The sequence below is a fragment of the Tursiops truncatus genome, chromosome 1, assembly GCF_011762595.2.
Source record: "Tursiops truncatus isolate mTurTru1 chromosome 1, mTurTru1.mat.Y, whole genome shotgun sequence".
In the NCBI taxonomy this organism is placed as follows: domain Eukaryota; kingdom Metazoa; phylum Chordata; class Mammalia; order Artiodactyla; family Delphinidae; genus Tursiops; species Tursiops truncatus.
In genome coordinates this window covers 165773194-165793633 of record NC_047034.1, presented here as the reverse complement: position 1 = coordinate 165793633, position 20440 = coordinate 165773194, and the positions used below count along the sequence as shown (strand labels likewise).

The following is a 20440-nucleotide window of genomic DNA, read 5'->3' as shown; positions in this document are numbered from 1 at the left end:
GCATTGGCATCACCTGGGCGCTCGTTAGAAAAGAAGAAAATCTCAGGCCCCACTCCAGACCCACTGAATCAGAATCTGCGTTTTAACATGATCCCCAGGGGATTCCCACCTATATTACAGTTTAAAAAGCACCTGGGTATCTAAGCAACACCCTTCTACACTTCTGTGGGTAATATTCATACCTCAGGCTTTATCACAGCCCATCTGGTGTGGAAGTCTCTACCTGTGGCTTCTTCCCCTGCCAGGCTGGGAGCTCCTGGAAGGTAGAGGCCGAGCACTGTGTATGGCCCTGGATTTCTCAGAGCATAAAGCACAATGACAGGAAGCAGGAGACCTGGGTTTCCGTCCTGGATCTGCCATTTATGAGCTGTGTGTATTGTATCTTCTGTGAGAGGATTTTCAGTCCTTCCAAAGGACCCACCCCAAATCTGACCGCTGAAAACCTGGAGATGGTGGCAGGTTTCTGTACACAGTTTATTTACAGGCTTCATCTACAGGAGGAGGCACTTGGGTAGAAGGAGGAAGGTGATAACCAATTCCGCCAGGGCACGTAAGAAACTTGGGCTGAAGTTACCCCAACAGCTACCCTAAGTGTGAACCAAGGCACGTGGAAACTCTATGAAGCAGGCACTAGTACCACTCCCATTTTTGATGGGTAAGGAAATGGCTCAGAGAGGTTAAGTGACTTGCCCAAGCTCCCAGGAGTTCACAAGCTCTTATGCGTTAGTTATTTTAGAAAACACGGTCCAGGAGCCTCAGCCTGGGGCTGCTGGAAGGCCACGGACAGTCAGTGACTGAGACCCAGGACAGATCCACCAGACCTGCCCCCAAGTCTTTTCCAGAAGGTTCCAGATTTGCCTAAAATTCCTATCAGCTTAAAAAGCAAGCCAATTTCATCACGGGAGAAACACAACAAGGGCCCTTGTGCACTGCAGACTTCCTCTGTAGCTCGGGCCACAATAGAGCTGTGAGGAACGCGTTGCCTGGGCCTGGATGGGTTCCAAGGCTCAGGACCTCCCAGGGGCCACCAAACTTGGGCACCACTGTACACTTCACTCAGAAACCCTCAGCTCAAGATGATGTGTCCCCTGCCTAGAGGGACCAGGTCTGGAGTCCTCAAAGGCCCCCAAACAAGCTAGGAACAGGGAATAGCAGAGAGTCTGGGAAGAGATGAGGAGCGGGGAAGAAATCTTTCCACACGATGTGGAAGTCATATCTGCCTAAGCCAAACCATGTGCCAACTGTTCTGCACGTGTGATTCATGGTGGGGTGGGTAAGATTTGAGTCGGTCTGGTAGTTTTCAACTCAGAAAAGGCCAAGAGGTTCAGATGTGAAGGAAGGGACTCAAAGCAAAGGTCTACCAGTCACTGTCAAAGATATGGCACCTCAGCTCTGAGGCTCTGAGTTTCTACAAGAGGTCTGTCAACACAGACTAAGCATTGTACCCCAATTAGCCTCCCCCTATTAGTCAATCACTATTAATAACTGATTATTAATTTGTAAAAGAATTCTCCCTCTGATCCCTAATGCCCCATTCAGAGTTAAGTACTTTTCTTCGTTTTAATTTTTATTTTTCTCCAGTTACGATGGCTTAGTGCTTTCTCTTTGTTCTTCCTCACCTTGTTCACTGAAATCCTGGCTGGTGGTTCTGTCAGCAGAACTACAAAACCAAAAAGGCAACAGTGTTTTAGAACTTTCTTTGCCGTGACTCAGGGAGGCTAGAGGCAGGTGGAGGGACATGAAAAGGAAGGTGGGGTCTGGAGCCACACAGACCAGAGTCCAGATCCCAGCTCTGCCATTATTAGCGGTGTGACCCCGAGCAAATCACTCATCTGCATAGTGGGATCATAACGCCGATCAATGCAGAAAAGCATATCAAGTAATGAATGGAAATTCGATGGCGGACATGCAGTAGGCTCTCAGGTTATGGTCGGAAATAACACCGTGATTATTACTAATAGCTTGGTTAGACTTTAGGTCTCCCACATGGCAATGGACACTACCTGAAAATTTTGTCAGAAGCCATGTAGCTGCCACCTCTAGTGGGACCTGCCTCTCCAACTTCCAAATTCCAGTTTCTCTCCAGGAATCAGGAAGGAGGAGCTGGGTTTGGAGCTTTGCCCAATAGTAACACAATAGCTACAATTGATTGAGCACTTACTCTGGGCTAGGCGGCATTAACGTATATTAACTCATTTCATCCTCACAGCCACCCTGTGAGATAGGCACTGTCATAACTCTTCCATTTTCCCAGGTAAAGAAGCAATTCAGACAGGTTAAATGACTTGCTGAAGCTCCCATAATACTAATAGGTAAGAAACTCACAATAATAAGAATGGTGGTTTCTATGTACCAGGCACGTATGTGCTCAGGGCTTTTTTGTATGGCTGTACTGCTTGTTCACTGCACAAGAGAGCTTGGCCAAAGGGGCAGGTTGGGGCTGAAACTCAGCGCCTGCTCATTGCCAAGCTCTGTACCCTGGTGCAAGGCTGTGTCTACATGGAGGCAAGGACACTTCTTTCTAATTTGACAAAGATACCACATGAGCTATCAGAGGCCCTGTTAATTCTTTATGTGTATTACCTTCTCAATCCTCAAAACAGCTCTGTGGGCTAAGTATTCCTACCCTTATTTTATAGATGAGGAAATCCAGACCTAGAGAGTTCAGGTCACTTAGCAAAGTCACCTTGTAAGTCATAAAGCTAGGATTTGAGCATGATACCAAAGCCCATGCTCTAAACCAGCAGGCCATTATACTGGCCCCATCCCTAAGTGCGCAATAAGTGAATAAAAGAAAAATACATAATTGTCTGACTTTTACCCTAAAATACATGGCAGTTCTTATGAGGCCCCATGGCTGTTGAGGCCCTACATAAAGTTGTAGAAAACTCAATCGATCAGGAATGTGGAGTACTGTCTTTCAGTGCTCAAAACTCTGTGACTTTATGCTTGTTAACCATGTCAGTAGCTCAATTGCCTCATCTGAAAATGAGAATAATACTATAAAGGAACATTTAGTTGTTGCAAAGTATGTGTGCATATGTAATAATCGTCACATCAACCATGGGAGAAGAGTGACATGCTCAGGGTCACCCAGCAAGTAGGGCAGAGCAGAGACCTGAAACTAGGGCTCCTGACTCCCAGTCTCGTGCTCAGTCCTTGCTAAGTACCTTAGAATTTTAGGAGCACCTGCAGCCTGCCCAGTGGCCCAGACATTACACAGCACACATGCAAGTCAGATGGTACTGTAACCGTACATTAACCATGTGACCACACTCAGTTGTTTCAGAAGACGAGGCAGGAAGGAGCACTGTGAAGGGAGTCTTTGCTTGGCTCCCATGCCTGAAAACAAAACCGCTGCCTTTGCAGGGGCTGGGGCCCACCTGGGTTACAGCCTTGGGTAATGTAAGGCTTTTCCAGAGCTGCTTTAGGAGGGGAGGATGACCTGGGAGCATCTGGGGGCAACGCTGTCTCCTCATCCCTGGCTGTGACCAGGTTCAAAGGAAAGACCATCTGTGGAACCACTTTGCAGAGAGGCGTGGTCCAAACGCAGAGTGCTATTGTTTTTCCTCCCCTCTGTGGATCCCAGGAGGCTGATTCCATCTGTGTTCGAATGACAGACTTGCCCTTCCTGTGATAAAATGCGGGCTGCTGTCCCCACCCCAACTGGGTGCTTTCCAAAAAAAAACATGCACATACACATGTACAGTGTCCCCACCTCCCCAAAACAACCCACCACTATCTCCAGCTCTGCAGGCCTGCTCTGTGGAGGCTGGCAAGTCCCCCATGTATAAGGCCCCTTTTGGGCTGTGGGCATCCTACTCCTTATGTGGGCAGCATCTGTGGATGACAGGGAAGGAAGAAAGATACAGATACAGATAATACAGACCTTCCAGCGATTGCCACATTCATTGCATAAGACAAAGGTAGTCATGGGCTCATCAGCACTGCGTGTCTGCACCTGAGAGAAAAAGAGAACAGGGACCACTCATGAAGTCACTTTCCTGCTCTAGGACCTGCTATGGCTCCCACTGTCTGTAGAAGTAGGTCCAAATCCCAGAGGCTGGCACCATTACTCCCACTCCACTTTGGCAATTCCCTTATCACTAAGAATTCCATTGTGTATTCATATGTTTTCCATCAGCTCACTTCCAGTATCTCCCTGGCTCAACCTGACGTTTGCACTCTCACTCTTTGTTGTTGATTCTTCCGAACTGATGTGTCTTCTCTTGCTTCAAGACTCATCTCCTACTGGAAAAATGAACACATCCTGTTGGATGTACCTCTCTGATCAGAACTGAGTGAGCTGGAAGCAAGCTTAGGGATCATCCAGTTTGTTGTTTATTTTACAGGTGGAAGAACTGAGACCCAGAGAGGAAAAGGGATTTGAAGATCATTGGGGATATTTAATATTGTTTTCTAGTTTCTTATCCCCTTAACCAGACCATTCAGGTGCAGAAACCAGGTTTCCCACAGCAAATCCCTGGTATTTCCAGATTTAACAATTGCTATTCTGATTTTCTGCAGCCAACCCTGGATGGCCATGACATGTAGCAAGTTGTTGCTTTGTGGACACTCAGCTATGAACATGTCAGCTGGAGTCTATGGAGTTGGGGGAAGTCCCCCTGCTAATGGGTGAGTCCAGCAGTGGGCCAGGAGGACACAGCCTAACACAGCCTTGTCACTGCAGAGCAATGACACCTGAGGAAGGATACCACTGGGGTCTCTCTGTGGAGAGAGAACTTTGCGAATGGGCATTTGACTTCTGGTGGGAGGCGATGCACAGGAGGCATGTCACTCCACAGGGAAACGTGCTTGGAAGGGAGCAGGAACTTGCACACACATCTCCAGATTCCTGAACTAGAATTCTCCAAGAGACTCCTGAAGGGCAAAGCTCACTATTTCTGCTGTAGCCACAGATCCCCAAGGGCAAGGTGCTCTGATAAATCTTGCTTGAGAGCAGATGGGGGAATGAACAGAGTTCTAGAGTGACAAAGCACCCGTTAGAATCCAGGAATATTGGTGCCCCAAGGGCATAACACACACAACCCGGAAACAGCTTTTAAGTCTCGGAGAAGAGGCCTCCACAGCCTCCCACGGCTCCCCAGGCCAGGGCAGTGGTCTTCACCCTTACCTTACGACTCGGGGCTAGATCCCTTAGGCTTTACTACCAAGTTGGCTGTATTGCAGGCAGAAGGGTCTGGATCTGGGTTTATTAACATCTCTGCCACTGTCTTTGCCACTTTAGACAAAGCCGCAAAACTTGTCCCCGTCTGGACCTCGGCTTCCTTGTGTGTAAAGTGAGCGAGCAGAGTTTTATTGCTAAGTTCCCTTCCAACCAGTTGTGACTGTACAGTTGTTCTGTGCCCTGTGAGTCTGGTCCCTCTTATTCTTGCTTCAGGGCAGGCCAGAACACGCCGGCCAAGCCTCACAGACTCAGATCTGGGTGCTTCCGCATGCGTCTTTTCTAGAAGCCACAGATGTATCATGTTGGTGTACCAAGACTTGCCCTTCTCTCTGCAGCCCAGGGTTTTAGCCCTTTCTCCCCGCTGGCTTGTCCCTAAGCTCCTCCTGGCCCCTGTCGCGTCCTCCCCCACTGGCCCCTCCCCCACCCCATACCTGGTTATAGGTGCAGTTTTTCTTCTTGCATTTGCTGCACTGGAAGAGGTCAGTGGTGGTGCCGCCTGTCTTGGCCATCTGGTGCTCACGGATGGCCTCTTGGGTCATGGCGTTCCTCAACTCCCTCAGCTCATCACTGGCCATTTCCTGGAGAGAAATGAGTCTGCCCTTCAGGGCCAGGGAGCCCCAGGAGCCCTGGCCCTGTCCCAGCTGGGAAAAGCCTTTATCAGAAGAGTCCCCATTCTGCCTTTGGGTGGAAGGTCAAACTCGGGTGCTCCAACTGGGCCAAGTACAGTAGGGCACATATAGGAGGGTACAAGGCAAACAGCTTCCCCCAGGATCAACACTCTTGTGTACATCTCCTCAGGTACTCTTGTGTACCTTCCTGCTTAATCTGACTTGATTACTGGCCACCTGATCTATGATGTTCCCCTTGTCCTTCCAGTCTGGACTTGACCCACTGCCCGTCTGAGCTGGGATCCCTGCCCGGCCAGGCCATTCTGCCTGGTGGGAACCTTGGTCTCGACTATTCCATGACTTACTGCTGTTAACCCCACCCAAGCAGGACCTGAAGCTCCTGGGTTCACACAACTAACTGCTCACCTGTGATTGCATCATGGAATATCTTTTTCTATAAGTTCCTACAGAACAGAGCCTCCTGTCTCTCATCAGCTCACTGTAGGCACTTAGTGTCTGCATTATCCAGGTCCTCCCCTTTTCTGTCCCTCCCCTGGCCATTTGACTTGCCTCGAACGTCTTCCAGAAGTAGAGCAGAGAGGGAGACACTCAAACTGGAGAGAGCTCTAGTTAGTGTTGGTTTGGGGGGAGGAAGATGGCTGAAGCTAATTTTTTTCCTTTTTAAGACTTTTTTGATGTGGACCATTTCTAAAGTCTTTAATGAATCTGTCACAACACTGCCTCCGCTTCTATGCTTTGGTCTTTCGGCCGAGAGGCATGGGGGATCCCAGCTCCCCAGCCAGGGATGGAACACACACCCCTTGCACTGGAAGGCAAAGTCCCAGCCACTGGACCGCTGGGGAAGTCCCGAAGCTAATGTTAAAAGAAGATTTGGGGAGTTCCCTGGTGGGCTACTGGTTAGGATTCAGTGCTTTCACTGCTGTGGCCTGGGTTCAATCCCCAGTCAGGGAACTAAGATCCCGCAAGCCATGAGGCACGGCCAAAAAAAAAAAAAACAACGAAACTTTTTTTTTTTTTTAAAGAGGATTTGGCACTGGCTAAACATTTTAATTATTGCCATCTAGCATGACCCCTTAAACTGTGGAGAACAGAGTTGGAACAAAGGTCAAACGAATTTAGTATGCTGACTGCTACATTATAACCACTTGGGTTTCTTGACAAAATGCAGATTCCTATGAATCCAAAACTCTAATACATAATACATTTATTCATTCAAAATGTATTGGATGTCAATTTCTTGAATGCCTTTCACTGCACTGGTGTGCTGGTAAACTGGCTTTGGCTGCAGTGGTGGCTAATTTGTAGCATTTACCGATTTCCATGGTGTAAACACTCCCACCGTGGCCATTTTCAAGCTACTAATGTGATATAACTGAATGCAGAGTTGGGAAGAGCTACACATAATCATCTCTCTTGAGCTGGTAGGAGCTGGCTCCAGCCTACCACTGCCTCTAAACCCTAAGGATTCAGACCTGATTTGGTTCCTGTCCCCAGGTAATGCTAATCTAGTAGAACAGCCAAACATTTAAGCAAGATTGCAAGATAGTGTTGGAGGTACTAAAGCAAAGGTATACAAAGTGTAGGGAAAGCCCATATGGGGGCAGGTAGGCTCATTAAAGAAGCTGACACCTTCACCAGTCTTGAAAGATAAGCAGGACTTCCTGAGGGGGATGGCACAAGAGAATAATAGATGCCAGAGATCAGAGGACAAGAATAACATGTTTTGGGGAAGGGTACTCAGTGTGGGTCAAGGTGAGGAGTGTGGGAGACGTGGCTGTGGGTCAGACTGTGCCAGCTAAGAAATAAACAGGAAATCAACTATGCTTCAATTAAAAAAAAAGAAAAGAAAAGAAATAGAGATCAGGAGAACTCTATCCACTTACCAATCCATTTACCTATCTCTTCCTGCCTCATTTAGGAGGCAGCATCAAAGACACATGCGGTCAGTACAGTAATATAGAAAATAAGATCGAAAATGAGGAAAATAAGTGTAGAGATGACACTGGATCTTCACGTCATGTACAATGTGAATTTGCTAAATATTTGTTGAGTACTTATGACACACCAGGCACTGGCTTTGACTCTGGGAACAAAACCCCTCTCCTTGTGGGCTGCCAGTATGTCCACTCAACAGCTCTAACGGGTATCTCAGAATCTGCCCCATTCTTTGAATCATCTGGGTTTGAGAGAAAAAGAGAGGAGGAAGAATGAGGGAATCAGGTGGACCAGGAAAGAGACATAAAAAGGGAGTTAGGGAGACACAGGAGGCAGAGAGGGATGTCCACTCACTCACACAGGCATCAGCTGCCCCAGGCTTTGCCTGACAGGAGCCTCTGGCCTCTGAGCCACAGCATAGCAGGCAGCCCAACCCCAAGCTATTATTTTTCTTTTTTCTTTTTTTTTTTTTTTTTTGCGGTACGCGGGCCTCTCACTGTTGTGGCCTCTCCCGTTGCGGAGCACAGGCTCCGGACGCGCAGGCTCAGCGGCCATGGCCCACGGCTCACGGGCCCAGCCACTCCGCGGCACGTGGGATCCCCCCCAGACCGGGGCACGAACCCGTGCCCCCCGCATCGGCAGGCGGACTCCCAACCACTGTGCCACCAGGGAAGCCCCATCTTTTTAAAAATATTTATTTATTTGGCTGTGTCGGGTCTTCGTTGTGGTACACGGGATCTTCATTGCGGCACGAGGGATCATGCACTCGTTGTGGTGCACGGGCTTCTCTCTAGTTGTGGCGCATGGGCTTAGCTGCTCTGCAGCATGTGGAATCTTAGTTCCCTGACCAGGGATCGCACCTGCACCCCCTGCATTGGAAGGCGGATTCTTTACCGCTGGACCACCAGGGAAGTCCCTGTTATTTTTCTTCCTGGAGCAAAAATGGTCCTATATTTCTTTCTTTTTTTTTTTTTTTTTTAAGAAATTTATTTATTTGGCTGCACCAAGTCTTAGCTGCGGCATGTGGGATCTTTTAGTTGCAGCACGCGGGATCTAGTTCCCTGACCAGGGATCGAACCTGGGCCCCCTGCATTGGGAGCACAGAGTCTTAACCACTGAACCACCAGGGAAGTCCGATCCTCTATTTCTTATAAAAGCTTCCTGCCTAGAGCAAAAGTTGACCCCAGGAAGGAGGGCTCCTGGGCCTCCGTTGCCTGGGTTGCGGGCAGGGGGCTCCTCAGCGGCTGGCATTGGCAGTCCCTGTGGAGGGCGTGATGCAGTCCTGGCTTGCTGCCTTTGGCCTGGTCAGCCTCTTCTTGGGCCTGTGTTGATCACCCGATTCTCTTGCCCTGTTCTAGTGAATAGTCCTTGGATGGGGCCAGACTTGGCCGGTTCCTTTGCTGAGACTTCTGGGGCCTGTCTTTGTCCTAATTCAGTCACCCAGCTCTGTTCTGGCCTCCAGCTTCTGGGAACTTGCTGGGTTTGGCTCACACCTGTGCCTACACCTTGCTCTTGGCTCTCCGGGGCCTGGTTTCCCAATGTTTCTCGAACTGCCTGTAAGACAGTCTCTTGATAGCATTCCCACGACACACACAGAAAGAGGAGCAGAGGGACCCCAGAGCCACAGGGTGAGGGCCAGAGAGAAGGAAATGCAGGCTGGATTCCCATCAAAGTCACAGCTTCACCTCACAGGGAAGGATAATACTCTGTAAGCCAAGTTGCAATGTGTAACTCTGGGTATATGTTGTTATTTGCCTAAAAAGAGCATATATTTTATTTTATTTTTTTTTTTTTTTTATTTTTTTTTTTTTTTAAGAGCATATATTTTAGATTAAGCCAAAAGATATCCCTGTCCACCTGTGCCAAGTTCCCCATTTTATCCTAAAGCCAGGGCTCTTTGTAAAATTTTGGGTATTTGAGGAAAGCAGCAAACCCTCTTCTCAGAAAAATGTACACGTACATATTACATAACACACACACCACACACCTGCATACACCACACACTAACCACAGACACCACACACACATACGCTACATCACACAAACCACACATACACACACATCACGCACACCATAAACACACAGAGGCACACTCTTGACAATAGTTTCAGAGGGTTCCCAGACACCCCAGGCACACCCGGACTCCAGGACGTCGGTGCGCTTCCCCTCCCCTTCTCTGGGCCGCTTGGATTTAGTAGCGCTTTAGCAGTGCCACGTGCTTGCGGGGAAGCCCCTGAGTTAGCTCTGGCAGCGAAGAGCCACTCATACCTGAGGGTGTACAAAGGTCTTTCCAAGACAGAGACTCTGAAATAAACAGATCTGGGATCAAATCCTCATCATCACTTATGAGCTGAGGGTGGCCTCAGTTTTCTCATCCACAAAATGGGGATAATATTTCCTCTTTGATAGCACTGTGATGAAATGGCTAGTGAATGGGCCTAACATATACTAATTCCTGGGAGGGCTTTACTTGCCTTAACCTTCTAAACACTTCACATGTGTTAACTCATTCAATCCTTCTTGGGATAGCTGTTATTACTTCCACTTTACGGGTGAGAAAACTGAGACACAAAGGGGTTAAGTGGCTGGTCTAAGATCACACAGCTAAGTGGCACAGGCAGAAGTCAAACCCGGGCAGTTTGGCCCAGGCCCCGAGCTTCTAACCACTGCACATACTTCCTCAAACAGGCTTGTTCCCTTTACCTTCCCTTACTGACCCCTTCAAACTGGGTCAATCCTTCCCTCCTGTAAGTTCCCGTGGTGGCTCTGTCATGGCAGCCACCACCTCTGTATCATACGTATTTGTATACATGTCTGTCCCCGCACCTTGGGCTGTGCTCCATGGAGTCAGGGACTCCGATTCTGGCTTTGGCCCAGAGCTGAGTAATGGGATATAGGACTGAACGAGGCAGAAGAGGGAGGCAGATCCCAAGGCAGGGAGGAGAGGGTGCTCCGGGGCCAGACAGCTTGGCTCCTGGCATCGACCTTTTCTAGCTGTGTGCACGGGCAGGTCACTTAAGTCCTCTGAGCCTCAGTATCCTCACCTATAAGATGGAGATGATAAACATTTCTGTCTCGGTTGGTGTGAAGCTAGAACTGGCCAACACACCGAAGCGATTAGCACAGTGCTGAAGACATGGTAGCTGTGTTCACTGTCCTGATGGTCCAGGGGCCCTGAGGGATGGGGAGTCTTAGATGGTCCGGCTAGGGAAGCCCCTGGTTCATCACTGAGTTACAAGCCACTGCCTCTCAGACTTGGGCAAGGCTGGAGGGGCCCGGCCCCTTGTCCCACCACACAGAGGTCCCGGCCCCGACTCTCACCTCTGCCGTCATCTTGGCAATGAGCCCAGAGGAGATGGCCCCGCTGAGCACGTTCCGCCTCAGGCCGGGGTTCCTGGGGTCCTTGAGGTTGCTGATGCGGCTGCGCACGCGGTTCCGGTACTTCATATCTGTGCTCTTGAGCTCCTGGTAGATATGTGACACAGTCAAGGGCCGGCCAGCCACTTGCAGAGGAGCACAGAAGGACGGGGAGCCTGTCCCTGAAGGCCGAGGAGCTGCAAGGCCACCTCTTCCTTTCCTTGGACTTTTACAAGTGGTCAGGCACCTTTGTGGCCTCTGACTCCCCAAGTAGGGGGTCTCACTTGGGCATTTGGGGTCAGCTGCATATCAAGGAAAGGAAATAGCCTCCAAGGTGACAGCAGGTCATCTCAAGCGCTGTGGTGTCAGGGACCCCAGGAATGGGCAGCCTGGGTTTGTCTAAGCCTCTTGTGTGACCTCAGGTGAGTCCCATGACCTCTTTTGGGCCTCGGCTTCCTTATTTATAAATAAAAGGCCGTTATGAGGATTCCGTGAGCTAAGCTGCATGAGGTACTAGCGTGATGTCTGGGGCATGTCAAGTGCTCAACATTTAGGGGCTAAGATGATAGTGATGACGATAGCCTCTAGTTTGAAAGGGCCTCTGGAAGTTGTAAGTCCAGCCATCAGAGGAAAACATAAGATAAGATTAGGGGCCACGTGTCTAAGGCTCCAGGCAGTATTGCAATAAAGAAATTGTTGAGTTTTGTTTACTCTGGTGTTGCCAACATATTAGAGCATAGAACCACCTGCCTGCCCCTCCTCCCTTTTCTCTGGGAATACCTATCGTGGAACCCACTTTGGGAATTGCTGGTCAGAGTTACTTTGCTCATTAATAGATGAAGAAGATGAGGCTTAGAAAGGGTGCAGGCCCTTGCTCAAGGTCACAGGGCACATTCCCAGCAGAGCCAAGGCTGGAAGCCAGACCCCCTCCTAACTGTAATGCTCTCTCCACTCACCCCGCAGGAAGTTGCCCCTGGCCACCGACCACAGTGAGTTATCTGTCCAGACACTGCATCCCAGACAGGCCTCCCCCCCCTCCCTTCTCCATCCTCTGGAGGACCTCAGGGAACAAAGCCACATTTTCTTGGTCTCCTAAGCTAAGAAGAATCAGGAAGATGAAGCCTTTGCTGGGAAAAACCATATACAAGAAAGAGAACGTGGGGAATGTGGGAAAATGGACACAGCTGGCTTTTTCGAAGTGGCGGGAGGGAAGGTGGTATTATTTATGTTTTCCTTGATTGTTGTTTGCACAATACAACTATGAAAAGAAAGAATATGCCCTAATGCATTTGAAAGCCAAAATATTTGTTTAAAAATCTGTGTTTGAGATTCTTGGAGGTGGGGATTTGCTTGATATGTGGGGACAGCAGGGCTGGCAATCCTTTCATCAGCCTCTTCCTGAGTCTGCCTCCATTTCCTGAGGTCACAGAGGGGGATGAGGTGGAGTGCAGACCTAGGGATCATAGGCCCCTACCCCCAAGACGAGCATATGTGAGCCCCACGGCTGCCATGTTAGTCCTGGGTCGCTCCAAAGAGGTCAGATCTTTTTTAGGACATAGAGCTTTCAAGCCCCCAAATTTATCCTTTCCCTGACTTCCCACCACCTAAGAACAAAGAGCTAAAGCGTTGGTGCAGCTTTGATTTCCTGTCCTTCAGAAGAGGGTCGTTCAGAGGAGGGAAGGCCAGCAGTGGAACTATGGACTGGATCATCCACCTTTGTCTCAACTGGGCTTGAAGGTGGAGGGACCTGCTTGGAGGGACAACTGTTTGGGAGAAAACAAAGATGAAGCTCCTGAGAGTTCTGACACCTCATGTTCTGTGTTACTGAATTAATTGGAAATTATGAAAATGTACTTGGAGAGGTGTTAGATTAGCTCAAGAAGTGCTGGTTAATAACTAAATGATGGTGGAGGGAAACTCCCAGATATGTTGAAAGATAATAGGGTGGTTCTCAGGCAGGAGATGGAAGCAGGAAGTTTGTTTTCTGAGATGGCCCCTGTACCTTCCCAACCCCAGCTGAGCCCCTAGGTAGAGCCCAGAAGGCCAGAAAAGGGCCTTAATGGGACACTCAGACCCCTGTTCCCTGGGGATTCTGTTCCCACCCTCCATACCTTTTTGATATGCAAAGCTTTGTCTCCAGTAAAAGGAATTCCATGCATTCATTCAGTGGGGCACAGTGTGGAGGGATTCCCCCTCCAAGACAGAAATCTTGGGAATTCCCCGGTGGTCCAGTGGTTAGGACTCCACGCTACCACTGCAGGGGGCCCGGGTTTGATACCTGGTCAGGGGACTAAGATCCCTGAATCCTGTGTGGTGCGACCAAAAAAAAAAAAATCTTTCGGTGCAATCGGCCATATCACATGGTAGTCACCTCCTCTGTCTAGACAAGGCTGCTTTCAGATAGTGGAAGCATGGCGCATAAGGGAAGAACTCAGGACATGGAATCCAAAGACCAAGGTTTTCAGTTCAGCTTTGATACTCAGTAGTTCCTGAGCCTCAGTTTCCTCATCTGTAAAATGGGAACAACAGCCCCTGCCTCACAGAGATTATTGCAAGTATTAACAGAGGTAGGAAGTGTCAATTGCCCAGGACACAGTGCCTGGTACATATTAGGGGGTCAAACATGGGAGCTGTTATCTTCAGAGGAGGAAGAGAGGGAAGGGCTGAGCACAAGGAATGCTGTCCTCTCTCTCTGTCTCGACTCATTGACAATGTCACAACCCAGGCACGTCAAGACACAGCCTGAGGACTTCCCTGGAGGTCCAGTGGTTAAGACTTCGCCTTCCAATGTAGGGGATTCAGGTTCGATCCCTGGTTGGGGAGTTAAGATCCCACATGTCTCGTGGCCAAAAACCAAAACATAAAACAGAAGTAATATTGTAACAAATTCAACAAAGACTTCAAAAAATGGTCCACATCAAAAAAAAAAAAAAAAAGTCTTAAAAAAAAAGACACAGCCTGTCTGAGCCCTCAGGTTCTACAGTCACATTTTCTGGGTTCAAATCATCCCAACTCTGCCACTACTATTAACTGTATGAGCTTGGGCATGTAACTTAGCTGCTCTTAGCCTCAGTTACCTCATCTGTAAAATGGGATTAATCCCACAGGGAACCTACCTTGTGGGATTGTTCTCAACGTGAAATGATGTACTGCTCGTAAACAGCTTATCAAAAGGCCAGCAGGTGCCAAACTTAATAGATGTTAGCTAGAATTAAGAACTCAGGTTCAGGGGCAGAGCAGGAGCCTATGCCTGAGTCCTTCCATTGCCCACTCACTGTCCTGGATCCCTTGTACTTGGGAGACCTGCCGCTGGACAGTTCAGGCACCCACAGCCCTGGCACAGCTCAAGGATATGGTCTTCGATTTCTGATGCCATCTTGTCACAGTTGACCCCATAGTCCTTGTAATCGTCTAAAAGAGATTCGGGAAACACAGACATCAGCTGGAGATGACCTTGGCAGTGAGGCCTGCTTGGACAGGGGACTCTAACATCCTGTACCACTTTCAGGGTGCTGAGAAAGACCACCTCTCCCTGACCTTGGGAAGCCCTCCCTCCCCCGTCCCTGGCCCAGGCCCTCTCACCGTCCGCCTTCAGGGCTGCAGAGAGCATCTCCACACACTTGTCCCGGACAGAGTCCCCCGTGAGATAGCAGGGCGCCAGGACGCAGACGGAGGGGGCAAAGGTGGGGCTCGAGGGGCTGCTGGGTGTTCTGGGAGTCTCTGCTTTCGATTTGCCACTGTTTGATCTGAGGATGAAAATCAGTAATAGACATTTTGACATTAAGTGAATAAAGCATTTACTGAGCACCATTCTAGATGTCTTTATGGACGATCTCCTTTAATCCTCATAAAAACCATATGAGGAAAGTACTATTTTTTTTTTTGTTTTTGGCTGCACAGCATGTGGGACCTTATTTCCCCGACCAGGGATCGAACCCGAGTCCCCTGAATTGGAAGCGTGCAGTCTTAACCACTGGATGGCCAGGGAAGTCCGGAAGGTACTGTTTTAGGCACGTGACAAGGATCATCTCATTTAATCCTCCTAACAACCCCATGAGGTCTGTACTATACGTAGCCCCATTTTAGAGTTATATTTTAAAGTGCATTTTAGAGAGGTGCATTTAAAGATGCATTTAAAATAATATGACAGGTGACATATCTGGAAACCAGTAGAACCAGAATTGAAACCCAAGAGGGTGAACTCTGGTACCCAGGCACTTAGCCAACCACTGTGCTCTACTGAGAGGTTACAGAAAGTGTAACGATGCCAATAACTCTAACATCCACCAGGCACCATGCTAGCTGCTCTCTCTATCTGCTCTCACAGAACCATCTATTCACTCATTCAATAAATATTAGGCACCTGTTTTCCAGGTACTGTGCTAAGAACAAAGGATAAAGCAGACAAACCAGAAAAGTTCCCTCACTACAGTCCAGTGAATAATGAATTTGCCACCACTTAAGAGAATTGTCTTTAACCACGTGCCAGGAACTGTGCCAGGCACTTTAGGAGCATTTCCTAATTTGATCCTCACAGCAGTCCTTGGAAGTAGATACTGTAAATCATCCCCATTTGCAGATGAGGAAACAGAGTTACACTACTGAGATCTGCCTAAAGTTACAACGCTAAGATTTGAACCTACATCTACCTGATGCCAATGTCTATGCTCTTGACTCCTATGATACACTGCCTAAGAATGATCCCATTTTGGTTTTGGCTTAAAAGACCACAAATATATATGAACCGGAAGGAGAACCATGTGTCTTAGTTCGGGCTGCCATAACAAAATACTATAGACTGCATGACCTAACAGAAATTCATTTCTCACAATTCTGGAGACCGGGAAGTCCAAGATCAAGGTGTTGGTTTATTTGGTTTCTGGTGAGAGCTCTCCTCCTGGCTTGTAGACAGCCTCTTTCTTGCTAAGCCCTCACGTGGTGGAGAGAGAGCAAGTGAGCTCTCAAGGTGTCTCTTATAAAGATGCTAATCCTATTGGATCAGGGTTCCACCCTCATGACCTCATTTAACCTTAATTGCCTCCATAAAGGCCCTATCTCCAAATACAGTCAGATTGGGGGTTGGGGCTTTAACATATGAATTTTGAGGGATCACACATATTCAGACCATAACACCATGTTAATAGCAATTATCTCTCTGAGATGGGATTATAGGAGATTTTCATTTTCTTCTTTCACTTATACATATTTTCTAAGTCTTCTATAAAGAATATATCTATTGATACTTTTGTCATGAGAAACACTTTTTTTGTTTGTTAACATTTGACAATCGTGAATGGTCCCTCTGTGCTGATGGCTCAGACCAGAAGCTTCCTGTCTTCCTGTTCTCAAGAAGCCGCCAGCAAAAGGTGGAAGCAACCCAAGTGTCCATCAGTAGATGAATGTACGAATAAAATGTGGTATATAACACAATGGAATATTATTCAGCTATAAAAGGAATGGATTTCTGAAACATGCTACAACTTTGAAGACATTATGATAAGTGAAGTAAGCCAGATACAAAAGGACAAATATTGTAAGCGGCCACTAATATGAAGTACCTAGAGTAGTCAGATTCATAGAGTAGAATGGGGCTGGGGGAGGGGAGAATGGGGAGTTATTATTTAAAGAGTATAGAGTTTCAGTTTCAGATGATGAAAAAGTTCTGGAGATGGATGGTGGTGACGGTTGTACAGCAATATGAGCGTACTTAATACTAGTGAAGATGATGCTGGGCTTCTGAAAAGTCAAGCCCAAGAAATTGTGTCTGGGAGTGAGGCTGGCTGAGTAGTTCAAGCTTCCCAGTGTTAAAAACCTGGGGTTACAAAAGAATCCCATCTGACAACTTGCTGAACACTGATCAGTGTGAATTCTGCCATCTGCCTCCTCGTCCCCCAACTTGTGCTGTTTGTCCTAACCTTGGATCCCGTCTGTCACCATAGATACGCTTGGACCACTGAGAGTTTTGTGTTCTCTGGAGCCTTGAGGCTCCTCAAAGGTGTCTCAGTGCTGCCACAGAAGTGGGGTGGTCTGAGGAGGGAAGGCTCTCCCCTTTTAAGGTTTATGGGTTTTTTTTTCATAGTTCCCCAACCTGAGATTGAACCCAGACCCAGGGCAGTGAAAGCACCAAGTCCTAACCACTGGACCACCAGGGAACTCCCAAGGTTTACATTTTGAATTCCCAAAAATTTTGTCCAAAGGGATTCCCTAGCTTTTATTTTTTTTTAAATGCAGTTTGAACTTTACTCTTCTAGATTAATTTACCCTGGATTCTACCCAGCTCTGTCTGACAAGTGGGTTGCCTGGCAGCAGAGCACAGGGAGGGACAGGGAAGCTGAGATCCAACCAGCTCTCTCCTGTAGTCAGATTTCAGCAGGAGTAAAGATGTGGGTGCGGGAAGGCTGGGAAGGGTATAAACTCTAAAGTCTAAGGGCTGCCTGCGACCAAAATGAATCCCCCTGCACCCAACCCTGGTCTCAGCCCCTGGGCTCTCACCTGCACAGCCACAATAGCCCCAAAGCTGGTCTCCTCTTGCCCTCCTTACAATCTATTTGCCACACAGCAGCCTGGAGGGTTGCTGATCCCATCGCTCCCCTGCTTCTGACCCTCTAAGCTTCCAATCATTTTCAGCATAAAGTCAAACTCCTCACCATGGCCTCCTACCCTCCCCTCTACATCTGGCCCCTGTCTCCCCTTCTGACCTAATCTCATGCCCCACTCCCCTCACAGTTCACTGAAGTCCCCCACTGCACTGCTGCTTTCTGTTTCTTAAATACACCTATCACTCCCACCACAGTGCCTCCGCACTGGCTGGTCCCTCCTCCTGGAAGTCTCTTCCTCCTCCAGCTTTTCCTACAACTGATGACTGGAGCTTTCCCACCAGGCAGGTCTCAGCTCAAATGTCACATCCTCAGGGAGGCCTTCCCTGACCACCTCAGCCAAGCCGACTGTCCTGCCCTGTAACTCTCTAGCACATGACCTGATTTCTTTCATTCACAGCACTTATCCAAGTCTAAAATTAGCTTGTTTATGTGTTTATAAACACTGTCTGCCTGCATCTCCCGATTACAGGCCCCAGAGTATGAGGACCCCATCAGCTGGTTCACCACTGTCTCCCAGCACCTGTGACAAGGCTCTAGGTAGACACATGATAAATCTCTGTCAAATGAATGAATAGATGAGGAATTGAGGGAGTTGGCCACAGAGAGATGAAAGGCACATCCAGGGCTCTAGACAGAGCTGAAATGGGCAGGGGAAGGTCCTGTTTGGAAAACCAGCTGCCCCACTTCTCTAGGCTTAAGAGACGGATCTCCCTCTGAGCCAGCATCTGTCAGCTCCCACAACCTGGGCCAACCCATCTCCTACAGCTGGGATGGAGCCCCAGATTCTTCCTGGTGCTGCCCTTCACTGACCTGTGTGCCCATCACCACATCCTCAATGTCTAGCACTCACCAACGAGGAGCCACCAGGAGTCAGTAGCACACTGTTTGGAAGGAGGCATAATAGTAAGAAACATTAACAGCAGTTGTCATTTTGGGGACAGCCACACTGGGGTGGTATATTTATTAAGAACCCAGGCCCCAGAGTCAAACTCCCAGGTTCAGTGTCCACAGCACCACCTAGTAGCTATTTGACCTTGGGTCAGTTCCTTAACCTCTAGGTGCCTCAGTCTTCTCACATGTAAATGGAGAAAACAATAGTACCCACATTCCAGAGTTGCTTAGAAGAATAAAGCCCCTAAGGGAGTTCCAGACACAGACTGCTTACAGAGATTGCCACATTAAGTGTGAGTATTATTACTAAGCATTATGCATCTATTGAGTACTCATTTGGGTTAGGGATGGTACTAAGCATTTCGTTATCTCATTTGATCCTCACAGTGACCTTGAGAGGTGGGGTCATAGTTATCCCCATCTTACAGTTCAATAGACTGAGGCTCAGAGAGTTGAACCGACTCTCTCAAGGTTACCCAACTTGCAAATGGCAGAGTCAGACCACACATCTAGCTCTGTCTGCCTTCCAAATTCTTTTCAACACATCTCACTGTGTCTCTAAAAAGCGCAGTTTTCCAGAGTCCCCTTACCTGGACTAGGCTGGGCTGCCTGCTGTATTTTCCCCCCCGCACCTTCCTGGCAAGGCACTCCCAGTCTTAGTCCCTCCTCTTGGCTAGGAGCTGGCTGGCTGGCTGGCTGGGATTCGTGTCTGGACGGCATATCAGGCAGCCACGCTCACTTTGCTTTCAATGCACGTGATTGGGAACTGCGCCAAGTTGCAGAGAGGGCATCATCGGCGGGGGCGGGGGTGCTGGATTTGTCAGCAGCTTCCTTCTGCTCCCCGGATGTGGCAGTGCCAGCACCAGCCTGTGGTCTGACATCACCAATTCCTTAAAAAATCCTCCTGCCCCAGGACTGAGCAGAGGCCCCCGGAGGCCCGTCTTGCTGCTCCTATGCGCCACCTAGAGGGCATTTTGGTTACTGCACCACCACCTTGCCGAAACTGCTCGGTGGGGGGGAAAACAAAAGTCAACCGATTAAGACAAATGGTCCTAAGGGCAGCTGGCAAAGCGCAACCTTATTCTCTGTCACAGTGGTGGCCTTTGTGGTCTGTCCCCTGGTACTCCAGCTACAGTTCCCCGAGCACCAAGCTCACTCATACTGCCACACCTCTGCATGTGCCGTTCCCTCTGCCTGGGCCGTTCCCTCTGCCTGGGATGCCCTCAGTTGGCTTGTCTACCAGGCAATTCATCTTTCACTTCTCAGCACAAATACTCTCTCTTCCCCGAAGTCTCCTTTGACTTCTCCAGTCATGTTGAGATACTGTGTTCCCAGTATGTGTTATATCTTCGAAAAACAAGCATTTTGGTGTCTGCCTCCACACTAGTGATTAGCTGTGTGAAGGCAGAGATCATGAGTTTATATCTTTACCTGGCTTTAGAGGCCACAAACTGGTGGGCTACAGATGTGTTTTGTTTGCCCTACTGTGTCTTAGAAAAATCTGAATATGTTGCCAATATATAAAATTGGGCGTTTCTTATGAAAATCGCATTGGCCAGCTTTCCTTAAAAAATTGGAAGGCATGGCACTCTGGGCCTGCATTTCCATAAAAGCATCAACCAGCTGGGGTTGGGTAGTGGGTATCCCCTTCAGACGGGCAGGTACTCTCCACTAGTCACCCAGTGTGTAAACATGACCTTGACCCCTGCAGGATGTTGAGTTTGCAAGAAGGTGCTCAACAAATATGCTTGCTGAATGAATGAATGAATGAGAAAGATAAAATAGAGAGGTAGAGAGTGCAGGAAACAGTCTGGGGAGTGGATAAAGTGAATTCACAAGAC

At 48.5% G+C, this 20440-nt stretch overlaps 1 protein-coding gene across 1 annotated transcript in view; it reads right to left on the bottom strand.

Annotated features, from left to right (window-relative positions):
• Nucleotides 1-456: 456 nt before the first annotated feature.
• Nucleotides 457-20440, bottom strand: part of TCEA3 (transcription elongation factor A3) — a 36469-nt gene continuing 16485 nt past the window's right edge. The window contains exons 6-11 of the mRNA XM_073794448.1: nucleotides 14692-14855; nucleotides 14465-14520; nucleotides 11074-11229; nucleotides 5620-5766; nucleotides 3890-3961; nucleotides 457-1660 (exon numbers count right to left, since the gene is read on the bottom strand). Of these exons, the coding sequence (XP_073650549.1) occupies nucleotides 1652-1660; nucleotides 3890-3961; nucleotides 5620-5766; nucleotides 11074-11229; nucleotides 14465-14520; nucleotides 14692-14855 (604 nt within the window). The 3' untranslated portion in view covers nucleotides 457-1651. The remainder of the gene's footprint in view (nucleotides 1661-3889; nucleotides 3962-5619; nucleotides 5767-11073; nucleotides 11230-14464; nucleotides 14521-14691; nucleotides 14856-20440) is intronic.